General features: G+C 41.5%; 1 protein-coding gene across 3 annotated transcripts in view; it reads right to left on the reverse strand.

Annotated features, from left to right (window-relative positions):
- LOC110526405 (AP-1 complex subunit gamma-1) overlaps positions 1-13,644 on the reverse strand; it is a 33,283-nt gene that overhangs the window by 6,949 nt on the left and 12,690 nt on the right. For 2 of the 3 annotated variants that reach the window (XM_021607359.2, XM_036980767.1), the window contains exons 5-21: positions 12,559-12,655; positions 11,757-11,833; positions 11,283-11,291; positions 10,452-10,547; positions 10,275-10,355; positions 10,026-10,180; positions 9,806-9,919; positions 9,510-9,650; positions 8,913-8,967; positions 8,513-8,635; positions 8,199-8,288; positions 7,949-8,073; positions 7,711-7,815; positions 7,413-7,554; positions 3,995-4,121; positions 3,595-3,690; positions 1,089-1,249 (exon numbers count right to left, since the gene is read on the reverse strand). In XM_021607359.2, the coding sequence (XP_021463034.1) occupies positions 1,089-1,249; positions 3,595-3,690; positions 3,995-4,121; positions 7,413-7,554; positions 7,711-7,815; positions 7,949-8,073; positions 8,199-8,288; positions 8,513-8,635; positions 8,913-8,967; positions 9,510-9,650; positions 9,806-9,919; positions 10,026-10,180; positions 10,275-10,355; positions 10,452-10,547; positions 11,283-11,291; positions 11,757-11,833; positions 12,559-12,655 (1,794 nt within the window). The remainder of the gene's footprint in view (positions 1-1,088; positions 1,250-3,594; positions 3,691-3,994; positions 4,122-7,412; positions 7,555-7,710; positions 7,816-7,948; positions 8,074-8,198; positions 8,289-8,512; positions 8,636-8,912; positions 8,968-9,509; positions 9,651-9,805; positions 9,920-10,025; positions 10,181-10,274; positions 10,356-10,451; positions 10,548-11,282; positions 11,292-11,756; positions 11,834-12,558; positions 12,656-13,644) is intronic. The other variant, XM_021607361.2, reaches the window with a different exon arrangement.

Below are 13,644 nucleotides of genomic sequence, written 5' to 3' on the forward strand. Positions count from 1 at the left end.
GGCCACTCCAGGACCTTGAAATGCTTCTTACGAAGCCACTCCGTTGCCCGGGCGGTGTGTTTGGGATCTTTGTCATGCTGAAAGACCCAGCCACGTTTCATCTTCAATGCCCTTGCTGATGGAAGGAGGTTTTCACTCAAAATCTCACGATACATGGTCCCATTCATTCCTTCCTTTACACGGATCAGTCGTCCTGGTCCCTTCGCAGAAAAACCGCCCCAAAGCATGATGTTTCCACCCCCATGCTTCACAGTAAGTATGGTGTTCTTTGGATGCAAGTCCCTGGCGGCGTAGTGTGTTACTGATGGTAGGCTTTGTTACTTTGGTCCCAGCTCTCTGCAGGTCATTCACTAGGTCCCCCCGTGTGGTTCTGGGATTTTTGCTCACCGTTCTTGTGATCATTTTGACCCCACGGGGTGAGATCTCGCGTGGAGCCCCAGATCGAGGGAGATTATCAGTGGTCTTGTATGTCTTTCATTTCCTAATAATTGCTCCCACAGTTGATTTCTTCAAACCAAGTTGCTTACCTATTGCAGATTCAGTCTTCCCAGCCTGGTGCAGGTCTACAATTTTGTTTCTGGTGTCCTTTGACAGCTCTTTGGTCTTGGCCATAGTGGAGTTTGGAGTGTGACTGTTTGAGGTTGTGGACAGGTGTCTTTTATACTGATAACAAGTTCAAACAGGTGCCATTAATACAGGTAATGAGTGGAGGACAGAGGAGCCTCTTAAAGAAGAAGTTACAGGTCTGTGAGAGCCAGAAATCTTGCTTGTTTGTAGGTGACCAAATACTTATTTTCCACCATAATTTGCAAATAAATTCATAAAAAAATCCTACAATGTGATTTTCTGGATTTTTTCCCCTAATTTTGTCTGCCATAGTTGAAGTGTACCTATGATGAAAATTACAGGCCTCTCATCTTTTTAAGTGGGAGAACATGCACAATTGGTGGCTGACTAAATAATTTTTTGCCCCACTGTATTCCCAACGTTCACTAAGCAGTACATTGCTACAGAGGTCAATCATAGAACCACACATATTTTGTAATATTATATAGTTATACAAATGTGACTGACAAGTCATGGCTCACCTTTGGTACTGCAGCCTGGAAAACAAACTCTGTCATGTCAGCCTCGGTGGTGTTGGTGGCGTGGATAGTGATGACTGCTATGTTTGGATTCGGGTTGGCCCTCTCAAAGGTGAACTCTATTTTCAGGCCATTCTTGCTATACGCTGTCATGGGGGGAATAGCTAAAGACAAGAACGCACAAGTCAATACAATTCAGAGTGAAAAAGTAGTACCAAACATAACCCCCCAAAAAACATTGTATGAACTTGTATCCCTTTCAAAACAATGCAACCGTATACATAGGGACACAGTACTCTACTTGCAGCCCTCATCCTCCACATACAACACCTGTTCTGCCAGTCACATTCTGTTAAAGGTCCCCAAAGTACACACATCCCTGGGTCGCTCCTCTTTTCAGTTCGCTGCAGCTAGCGACTGGAAAGAGCTGCAGCAAACACTCAAACTGGACAGTTTTATCTCAATCTCTTCATTCAAAGACTCAATCATGGACACTCTTACTGACAGTTGTGGCTGCTTTGTGTGACATATTGTTGTCTCTACCTTCTTGACCTTTGTGCTGTTGACTGTGCCCAATTATGTACCATGATTTGGGCTGCAACCATGTTGTGTTGCTACCATGTTGTTATGCTGTGTTGCTACCATGCTGTGTTGGCATGTGATGCTGCCTTGCTATGTTGTCTCTCGTTGTGATGTTTGTTTTGTCCTATGTTTATATTGTAAATACAGTGCCTTGCAAAAGTATTCGGCCCCCTTGAACTTTGCGACCTTTTGCCACATTTCAGGCTTCAAACATAAAGATATAAAACTGTATTTTTTTGTGAAGAATCAACAACAAGTGGGACACAATCATGAAGTGGAACGACATTTAGTGGATATTTCAAACTTTTTTAACAAATCAAAAACTGAAAAATTGGGCGTGAAATTATTCAGCCCCTTTACTTTCAGTGCAGCAAACTCTCTCCAGAAGTTCAGTGAGGATCTCTGAATGATCCAATGTTGACCTAAATGACTAATGATGATAAATACAATCCACCTGTGTGTAATCAAGTCTCCGTATAAATGCACCTGCACTGTGATAGTCTCAGAGGTCCGTTAAAAGCGCAGAGAGCATCATGAAGAACAAGGAACACACCAGGCAGGTCCGAGATACTGTTGTGAAGAAGTTTAAAGCCGGATTTGGATACAAAAAGATTTCCCAAGCTTTAAACATCCCAAGGAGCACTGTGCAAGCGATAATATTGAAATGGAAGGAGTATCAGACCACTGCAAATCTACCAAGACCTGGCCGTCCCTCTAAACTTTCAGCTCATACAAGGAGAAGACTGATCAGAGATGCAGCCAAGAGGCCCATGATCACTCTGGATGAACTGCAGAGATCTACAGCTGAGGTGGGAGACTCTGTCCATAGGACAACAATCAGTCGTATATTGCACAAATCTGGCCTTTATGGAAGAGTGGCAAGAAGAAAGCCATTTCTTAAAGATATCCATAAAAAGTGTTGTTTAAAGTTTGCCACAAGCCACCTGGGAGACACACCAAACATGTGGAACCATGTTTGAAACCAAAATTGAACTTTTTGGCAACAATGCAAAACGTTATGTTTGGCGTAAAAGCAACACAGCTGAAACACACCATCCCCACTGTCAAACATGGTGGTGTCAGCATCATGGTTTGGGCCTGCTTTTCTTCAGCAGGGACAGGGAAGATGGTTAAAATTGATGGAGCCAAATACAGGACCATTCTGGAAGAAAACCTGATGGAGTCTGCAAAAGACCTGAGACTGGGACGGAGATTTGTCTTCCAACAAGACAATGATCCAAAACATAAAGCAAAATCTACAATGGAATGGTTCAAAAATAAACATATCCAGGTGTTAGAATGGCCAAGTCAAAGTCCAGACCTGAATCCAATCGAGAATCTGTGGAAAGAACTGAAAACTGCTGTTCACAAATGCTCTCCATCCAACCTCACTGAGCTCGAGCTGTTTTGCAAGGAGGAATGGGAAAAATGTTCAGTCTCTCGATGTGCAAAACTGATAGAGACATACCCCAAGCGACTTACAGCTGTAATCGCAGCAAAAGGTGGCGCTACAAAGTATTAACTTAAGGGGGCTGAATAATTTTGCACGACCAATTTTTCAGTTTTTGATTTGTTAAAAAAGTTTGAAATATCCAATAAATGTCGTTCCACTTCATGATTGTGTCCCACTTGTTGTTGATTCTTCACAAAAAAAGTTTCTTTATGTTTGAAGCCTGAAATGTGGCAAAAGGTCGCAAAGTTCAAGGGGGCCGAATACTTTCGTAAGGCACTGTATAATTTATTTAAATCCCAGGCCCCCTCGTCCCCACAGGAGGCCTTTTGCTAGGCCGTCATTGTAAATAAGAATATCTTCTTAACTGACTTGCCTAGTAAAATAATAAATCAAATAAAAAAATTAACATGGCGGGAGAGGGGTTTGGATCAAGTGACAAATTTGAAAGCTTCCCTGATGAGCGCTAGCTCTCACCTGCTGAAGTATCATTAAACAGGGGCTGTGAGGAGAGGCCATCCAGGAGGAAGGGGGGCTGGGAGACGGGCACAGAGGGAGCAGGAGCTAGACCACCTAGGGAGAGGGGGGGGGAGACAACACAGGGGGTTCCAACAGGGTACAGGGAATCACACACAGACATAACAGTGATACCACTGGTGATAGTTCACAAGACAAGTTGATTCCTGACCAAGTCAAGCAGGATGTGGAGTGACTAATGTGGTTTATTGATGAAGGAAGGTACAGGGCAGGTGACAGAGAGAATAGGTGAAAAGAAAAGAAGAAACCAATCAAGTTGCCCTAACCAGGGACCACGGTTGGTCCACCTGTGCTTTGGGCTGGAGGGAAATAAAAGGAGAGAGAGCGACTGTGGTCCTACCAGACAGTGAGAGGTCCCCCAGTAGGTCGAGCAGCTCTCCTCCAGCCGAGGCAGGCTTGGTGGGCAGGGTGGTTTGGATCACAGGCATCACATCATTACCTCCCAGCAGGTCTAACAAGTCATTAGCCTGGAACAGAAGAGAAACTAAATCATAAAGCACATCTAGATTAAACCTGTAATACAGAGAGGATTTGTAGATTAAACCTGTAATACAGAGAGGATTTGTAGATTAAACCTGTAATACAGAGAGGATTTGTAGATTAAACCTGTAATACAGAGAGGATTTGTAGATTAAACCTGTAATACAGAGAAGATTTGTAGATTAAACCTGTAATACAGAGAGGATTTGTAGATTAAACCTGTAATACAGAGAGGATTTGTAGATTAAACCTGTAATAGAGAGAGGATTTGTAGATTAAACCTGTAATACAGAGAGGATTTGTAGATTAAACCTGTAATACAGAGAGGATTTGTAGATTAAACCTGTAATACAGAGAGGATTTGTAGATTAAACCTGTAATACAGAGAGGATTTGTAGATTAAACCTGTAATACAGAGAGGATTTGTAGATTAAACCTGTAATACAGAGAGGATTTGTAGATTAAACCTGTAATACAGAGAGGATTTGTAGATTAAACCTGTAATACAGAGAGGATTTGTAGATTAAACCTGTAATACAGAGAGGATTTGTAGATTAAACCTGTAATACAGAGAAGATTTGTAGATTAAACCTGTAATACAGAGAGGATTTGTAGATTAAACCTGTAATACAGAGAGGATTTGTAGATTAAACCTGTAATACAGAGAAGATTTGTAGATTAAACCTGTAATAGAGAGAGGATTTGTAGATTAAACCTGTAATACAGAGAGGATTTGTAGATTAAACCTGTAATACAGAGAGGATTTGTAGATTAACCTCTTAGAGCTCTAGGGGCGCTATTTCATTTTTGGATAAAAAACGTTCCCGTTTTAAGCGCGATATTTTGTCACGAAAAGATGCTCGACTATGCATATTCTTGACAGTTTTGGAAAGAAAACACTCTGAAGTTTCAGAATCTGCAAAGATTTTGTCTGTAAGTGCCCCAGAACTCATTCTACAGGCGAAACCAAGATGATGCATCACCCAGGAATTAGCAGAATTTCTGAAGCTCTGTTTTCCATTCTCTCCTTATATGGCTGTGATTGCGCAACGAATGAGCCTACACTTTCTGTCGTTCGCCCAAGGTCTTAGCAGCATTGTGACGTATTTGTAGGCATATCATTGGAAGATTGGCCATAAGAGACTACATTTTCCAGAGGTCCGCCCGGTGTCCTTTGTCTAAATTTGTGCGTAATCTTCAGGTGCGGGCATTTTCTCCTGGGATTCAGGAGAGAAAGCATTTTTCCAAGAACGATGTATCAATGAAGAGATATGTGAAAAACACCTTGAGGATTGATTCTAAACAACGTTTGCCATGTTTTCAGTCGATATTATGGAGTTAATTTGGAAAAAAGTTTGCGTTTTGAGGACTGAATTTATGGATTTTTTTTGGTAGCCAAATGTGATGTATAAAACGGAGCTATTTCTAATACACAAGGAATCTTTTTGGAAAAACTGAGCATCTGCTATCTAACTGAGAGTATCCTCATTGAAAACATCAGAAGTTCTTCAAAGGTAAATGATTTTATTTGAAGGCTTTTATGTTTTTGTTAATGTTGCGTGCTGGATGCTAACGCTAATGCTAACGCTAAATGCTAACGCGAAATGCTAACTCTAGCTAGCTACTTTTACACAAATGATTGTTTTCCTATGGTTGAGAAGCATATTTTGAAAATCTGAGATGACAGTGTTGTTTACAAAAGGCTAAGCTTGAGAGATGGCATATTTATTTCATTTCATTTGCGATTTTCATAAATAGTTAACGTTGTGTTATGCTAATGAGCTTGCTGATAGATTTACACAATCCTGGATACAGGGGTTTTTTCATAGCTAAACGTGACGCAGAAAACGGAGCGATTTGTCCTAAACAAATAATCTTTCAGGAAAAACTGAACATTTGCTATCTGAGAGTCTCCTCATTGAAAACATCTGAAGTTCTTCAAAGGTAAATGATTTTTTTGAATGCTTTTCTGTTTTTTTGTGTAAATGTTGCCAGCTGAATGCTAATGCTAAATGCTACGTTAGCCATCAATACTGTTACACAAATGCTTGTTTTGCAATGGTTGAGAAGCATATTTTGAAAATCTGAGATGACAGTGTTGTTAACAAAAGGCTAAGCTTGAGAGCTAGCATATTTATTTCATTTCATTTGCGATTTTCATGAATAGTTAACGTTGCGTTATGGTAATGAGCTTGAGTCTGTATTCACGAACCCGGATCCGGGATGGGGAGATCAGAAAGGTTAAACCTGTAATACAGAGAGGATTTGTAGATTAAACCTGTAATACAGAGAGGATTTGTAGATTAAACCTGTAATACAGAGAGGATTTGTAGATTAAACCTGTAATACAGAGAGGATTTGTAGATTAAACCTGTAATACAGAGAGGATTTGTAGATTAAACCTGTAATACAGAGAGGATTTGTAGATTAAACCTGTAATACAGAGAAGATTTGTAGATTAAACCTGTAATACAGAGAGGATTTGTAGATTAAACCTGTAATACAGAGAGGATTTGTAGATTAAACCTGTAATAGAGAGAGGATTTGTAGATTAAACCTGTAATACAGAGAGGATTTGTAGATTAAACCTGTAATACAGAGAGGATTTGTAGATTAAACCTGTAATACAGAGAGGATTTGTAGATTAAACCTGTAATACAGAGAGGATTTGTAGATTAAACCTGTAATACAGAGAGGATTTGTAGATTAAACCTGTAATACAGAGAGGATTTGGACAAAACATCAGTGCTCTGAATAACATCTCATTTACGCTTTGTTTTAAAACATGGTAAAATATTTAACTCAAAGAAGGAAAATGTAGACTTTATATTAATCTATAGATTGACATGCCCAGCACAGTTTAATCTTCCTACCAGCAGGGGTCCTTGTTTGACCAGTTTGTAAAAGCATAGGCAGACTTACTCTGATTTGTGGACTTTCACCACGAATAGAAATCAAAAAAATTTAAGAACGTGTATTCGTGCATTTTAAAGAACTTAAGGGCTCAATTCAATCCGTATCGCTGAAGAGCTGCGCTACAGCGCAATCTACATTTTTAAAAATGTTCCCACATCAGCAAAGACCGCATTCACGGTAAAAGCTGCTACATATGTCAGCTCAAACAGGAATTACCTTTACATTTAATTTGCGTATAACGCTGAACTTCAGTGATACGGATTGAATGAGATGTTGATCCACTGATTCAGCTACACATCTTCTGTGACAGAAAACCTCCCAGCAATGGTTAGTACAGATATGTCATGTGACCTTGCCCTCACCTGGTTGGCTGGCTGGGTGACTAGGGGCAGGTGTTTTGTGTCAGGCACCGAGGGCTCTGTCTCCCCATTGGTCTGCATGATCTCTGTAGGGCCATTGGAGGCCGTTTTCTCCATGATGGGCATTCGCTCCAGTAAGGCAGGCCTTTAGAGAGGAAGAGAATGAGATATGGGGGGGGGGGGGGGGGGAGGAAATAGGTACATTTCCTTGACTTAATGGAAACTAAACAAGGGGAAGTACCAATAATTTCTACAGAAAAGTGCTTGTAATGAATGGGAATACATTTTGGAGCATACTCACCTCATGTGATCATATTTCTTGAAAAGTGCATTGTACTCCACAGCTCTCTGTTGCAGCTCCACGTCGATGCTGCTGCCGTATATTGACACCACCTTCTTGATTCGGCTGGAGATTTTAAGACAAAAATGTTAACCTTGAGTGTCCGTCCTTCCATTCATTTCAGAGCTAAGGAGGGGAACAAAATCATCATCATCATCACTTGTTGGATATTCTCTCTGCTCAACACAGATGGACATACTTGACACTGCTGAAGCGAGTAGACAGCTTCATGATAGCAGTGAGGGAGTAACCACGGGTTACAGGGGTGGACAAGTTGGACACAAGAAGACCTTCCAAAACATCCAGGACTTCATCCTCTGTCACCTGTTGCAAACAAAAGGGGAGAAAATATATACACTTCAACTTGAGGTCGGCAGTGCACATAGACGTGTTGTGTGTAACGTTCTAGATGAAATAGTTGAGGTGATTGAGTGCTTCAGGAGGTCTACCTGGATGGGCTCCTCCTCCTCACACTGTCCAGATACCAGCAGGTCTCCATACTCCCCTATACACCAGGATGACACCTGGACCAGTGGTTGCTATGGGAGACAAACACTTATACTTCAGAAAGATCAGATTCACTGTAACCAATCCTCCTCAGAGAGGAAGGGAAACATCCGCACACTGTTTGCTACTTCCAAAAGTGATCCAATAACGTTTCAATCAACATATTCATTGTCAGGTTCCTCTTATTTGTCTGGTTACTGGGCTGTGTTTTCCTCTTATCATACAAAACGTGTGTGTGACCAGAGATGTCTCAGACCTGTGAGATGTCATCCAGCAGGGCTTTGTAGAGTCTCTGCACCGTGTAGGCATGCATCTCCACACTGTTGGTGATGAGCTGGATGAGGTTGGGGACAGAGTCGTCTCGGACATAGCTCCCCGCCTGGACACAAAAAGGTGTTGTTAAAAATAAAAACCATCTCAAAATGGACAATGAGGCAAATGATAATTTTGTATCGGGTCAGCGACAAAAACAATTTCAAGCCTAGACACCAAGAGTCTAAGATGGTAAAAAGCAGCTGTTGTCAGACATGATGAGATCATCATTTGCAGTTCAGTCGATGGATCACTCAAGGATTCGTCACTCAACAGTCAAGCATAATGATTTATTTTACCATCATCTGTGCAGAGAAAAGTATTTGATGAAATTATACATATACCGTTGTCAGGACTCTCATGATGGTGTCAATGTGCCATCTTTTTGAAGGCGCATACCTGTGAAACAGAACACGCATCAGTCACCTCTGCATTACACTGAGTGGAGGATCATATTACCATGAACTGAAAAAAGTTGGCCTGAGGTTGATGCTGTCAGAAAATATATAGTATCAACAATGTCATGCTCTGACGATGGATCACTCATTTTTTCATCACACAGCATTTTAGTAAGTAAGCCACACACACATTAACCGGAGGATGCAGAAACAATAGTTAATCATTGGAGGTGCTTGAGGCCACTGGCTGTAATCTATTCTCTAAGCCTACATTCCTGATGCAAGGAAACTGAGGCATTCAGTGTGAACAGCCCACATGCAAAAACGACTGCTGCCATGGCCTCTCATGCAATCACTACTAATCCTTCTATTACTTCTCGAACCACGACTACAACTGCTGAGCAACGGCCAATACAAACAGAACGAGGTGGTAAAGACAAGCTACGGGATAATGTTGAGAACGGTTTCACATGGTCCTTCTGATTGGCAAAGACTGATCTCTACGGATCTTCCAGCTCTAACTGGACCACACCCGAGCCTTACTTCTCTGCAGCCAGGAAGACTCCGGACGCACAGTCCGCTTTGAATTCTGGGTCACAGGAGTCCAGGAAGTAGAGCAGCTCCTTCATCATGCCTCGGATGTTGTTCCCATTCACCAGGGCGAAGCTCAGCTCCATCGCACGCCTAGGGAGGAAAATGGGATGACGATAAGACAAGGAAATCTCTACATCTTCTGACCCTTACTTTGTGCAGAAATGTATGTAGTGACTAGCAGTGTGTTATGTACTAATGTCTATACTGTATGTCACTCGTTCTCCTCATTTGGGTGTAGGTCTCACCTCTTGATGGACACATCCAGGTCTTTTAGACAGTCCACAATGGTGCTCCGATGCCTCTGCACTGCATTGTGGTCCGTCTGTACAGTCTTCAGTAGGGACGTCAGTGCCACATATCTTGAGGGTGGACAAAAAGACACCATAAAAGTGTTATATTACCTGGGACTTTGATGACCTATGTTCAGATCATTCAATGAATTAGTTCCCCAAGTGTGTTACTTACCTAATATTTTTGTCATTGTTGAGAAGGAAGCGCCCCAGTATGTTGATAGCCAACACCCTCAATCCACTTTCTGACTTGATGTCCATTATGGTCAGTACTGTCTCGTAGAGGATTGCATTGCCTACATTTTTACTTGTCTCGGTGTTGGTTGCCACCTACAAGGGCGAAGAAACCATTAGTCTGATTGTATAAGGCCATATCTCTAGGGGTAGTAAGCCTAGATTACTATTAATTAACCTATATTTTCACCTGTGCAAGAATGTCATTCATTGCTTCACTTGAGTCGTCATCACTCCTGCCCAGAATTCGCAATAGTCTCAATATCCGCACCTGCAATGAGGTCAAGGGGCATCACTGACTGGCCTAGCCAAGTTTGTTACAGAAGATCAAATGATTGGAACAAAAACACAAGGTTAAAGGTCTCACCTGCAGGAAGGGGTCACTGATGCCAGACACATCATGCTCAGGAGAGTAACCAGACATGATCAGGTTCTTCAGGATTCTCACCAGCTGTGGAACCAACTACAAAAGACCAACAGGAGAGGAGGGGTGCCATCAAGGGTCAAGGTCTTTATTTCTAAGGAATCAGTGTCCAACCGTGTTACTGAAATAACTTGACAAAGTATTTTGTAGAATGTGCAGTTATTCTTTACATTCTCTTGATTTAATCATCAATGTAACTTACATTTCTGGGTTATGGTAATCAAGACAGCATTGATTGTATGAAAACATTCAGTTAGGATGTTGGGTGTTAAAAAGCTAATCGAATTGTGATGTCACATTCAATCACATCTGGATGAAATTTAACCCGAATCATAATTCTCACCAGGAATGCTAGGCAAGAATATTCATAGACAACTTGCACCAATGCGAATATATGTTTCTGAAATATATATTTGTACGCATACAGACACATACCCCCCCTTTTAACAGACATAAAACCATCAGTGTCTAGTGAAAACACCTGAGGTCATTAATTGAAAACAGACCCATCATGTTGTTTTCAACATACGGTGATCAAATGAGTTACACATTAGGTTGATGATGGCACATTGACAATAGTGAGAGATGTCTAAGAAACATTTTTAAAATCCTGTCATGATATCAAGAGAGAACACCAACGTATAACCGCTGTAAAAGTCCAAATCAAAATGACAAAAAGGAACTTTACGGAACACAGGTTTGATTACATCTACAGTGACCGTGTGATTACTAGTTACAGCATGCACCAGCTATGAAACCAGAATGTACTCTTACCTTCTCATTCTAACACAATGCAGGAATTGTAACAGACAAATGACAGAAGAAATATGAGGTAGATGTTAGGGAAGATTCACTTTTAGAGAGCTCAAAGTCATGTTCTGATCATGAACATGAGGGGTGGAAGACTGGCTCAAGGTTGTTATGGCTAAGCGAAAGAGGTACAGAGCCACTAGAGATACAGCGAGGAAAAAAGCGAGGCAAGGAGATACGACTGAGACATAGGCCTACTTTGAATGTAGAGCAAACCTTAAGGGAAAATGTAATCCAAGGATTCAAAAGGCAAAATATGTTTGAAGTATATCCAAAACAGTCATAGTGAAAGGAAAATGAGTACTAAGAGAATGAAATGTAGAGTGAGCTTAGGACAAATGCTTAATTAACTCCCTAAAGATTTGATGACGTGTTACGCTGTTACCCAAAAACTCTTGATAGCAGTAATTTCACTAATTAGATGGTGGCTAGCCATACCTTTCTGAAGTGTAAGAGCATGTCAGGACTTCTTTCACACATTTCAGTGAGGAGGACAACAGAAGTGTGGAGAACACCTTAAGGAGACAAAGAGAAACTAGTTGTTTGAAAAAAGGTCAACAAACAGCATCCCTGAAGGACAGTAGAAGCTCACAAAATGTGCACAAATTTCCTTGCCAATTCCCTGGGAGTCAATGTCTTAGCAATGTCACAGCATTGTTACTAAAATAAGGAACATAGTCTATGGGGGAAGCTGTTTGCTGGTTCCGTTGTGGTTTATAATCTGGATTCTCACTCTTAGTAAGTGTCAGCTTAACGTCATTAAGCCCAAAATTTAGCAATACAAAGACAACTACAGGTATGTATCTAGCATCAACTTACCCTCCCCAAATCCTTACCTTGACCATTGAGGGGAAAAACACAAAACTGAACTTAGTTTTCTATGGGCAACTTCATCTATCGAACTCATTTAGAAACATATTTGTAGCAATAACATTGGTTCTGACAAGAGCATCACTTTAGAAAGCTGTCAGAACATCAGCCATTGTACTATGACAACCATCAGTGTCTAGTGAAAACACCTGAGGTGATCAATTGAAAACTGTGAAGGACGCAGCAGCTCCACAGCTCATCAGGAAACAGTCATTAATCCAGCTCTGTTCACTGAAGGACATTTCAACTGTATAGAGGGCACCAGTCCAATTTTCCCTTTGAAGGACACAGCATCTCCATTTTATCTGAGTGACCAAACCCAATGCTCTCTGTGCAGGACATAGTTGCCCCCAGCCCCCTGTTGTCTCACCGTGGTTCTTCTCGCTCAGCAGGTTTTTTGTGGCTGGGAGGAACATCTCCATCAACTCTGGGACCTTCCTGATGACGTGGACTGCACACAACGCCGCCTGGGGAGAAAACTCTAATGTTTTCCAAAATGCTCAACTATGACATGCTAACACAGACCTGCCAACCTTAAATTATTTTTATGAGGCAACACCCACACTGCTCAAATCATAAGAAAATGCACTTTTTGTTGTTGTGCCTAACAACGATTTTGGCAGAAGACAGTCTCAGTAGGAATGTTAGGCTATAGACTTATGGGTACTTGGCTGCTCTTCAGTATCTGTGTTTACATTTCTGGGGGGAGTATAGGGGAGATCAGGAAGTTGGAGCATTTTGCATTTTTGAAAAACATTTAACTGACATTTCCTGAACAAAAATATAAAATGCAACATATAAAGTGCTGGTCCCATGATCTGAAATTAAAAAATGTTCCATACGCACAAAAAGCTTTTTCTCTCAAATGTTCTGCACAAATTTGTTTACATCCCTGTTAGTGAGCATTTCTCCTTTGTCAATGTAATCCAACCACCGGACAGGTGAAGCATATCAAGAAGCGGATTAAACAGCACGATGATTACACAGGTGCACCTTGTGCTGGGTACAATGAAAGGCCACTAAAATGTGCAGTTATGTCACAACACAATGCCACAGATGTCTCAAGTTGAAGGCGCATGCAATTGGCATGCTGATTGCAGGAATGTCTACCAGAGCTATTGCCAGAGAATTTTATGTTCATTTCTCTACCATAAGCCACCTCCGTCATTTTAGAGAATTTGGCAGTATATCCAACCAGCCTCACAACCACATACCAAGTGTAACCATAACGCCTCCACATCCGGCTTCTTCACCTGCGGGATCGTCTGAAACCAATCACCCGGACAGCTGATGAAACTGAGGAGTATTTCTGTCTGTGATAAAGCTCTTTTGTGGGGAAAAACATATTCTAATTGGCTGGGCCTAGCTCCCTAGTGGGTGGGCCTAGCTCTCAAGTGGGTGGGCCTATGCCCTCCCATGGCTGTGCCCCTGCCCAGCCATGTGAAATCCATAGATT

This window comes from Oncorhynchus mykiss, chromosome 6 (genome assembly GCF_013265735.2).
Source record: "Oncorhynchus mykiss isolate Arlee chromosome 6, USDA_OmykA_1.1, whole genome shotgun sequence".
NCBI classification, from domain to species: Eukaryota; Metazoa; Chordata; class Actinopteri; order Salmoniformes; family Salmonidae; genus Oncorhynchus; species Oncorhynchus mykiss.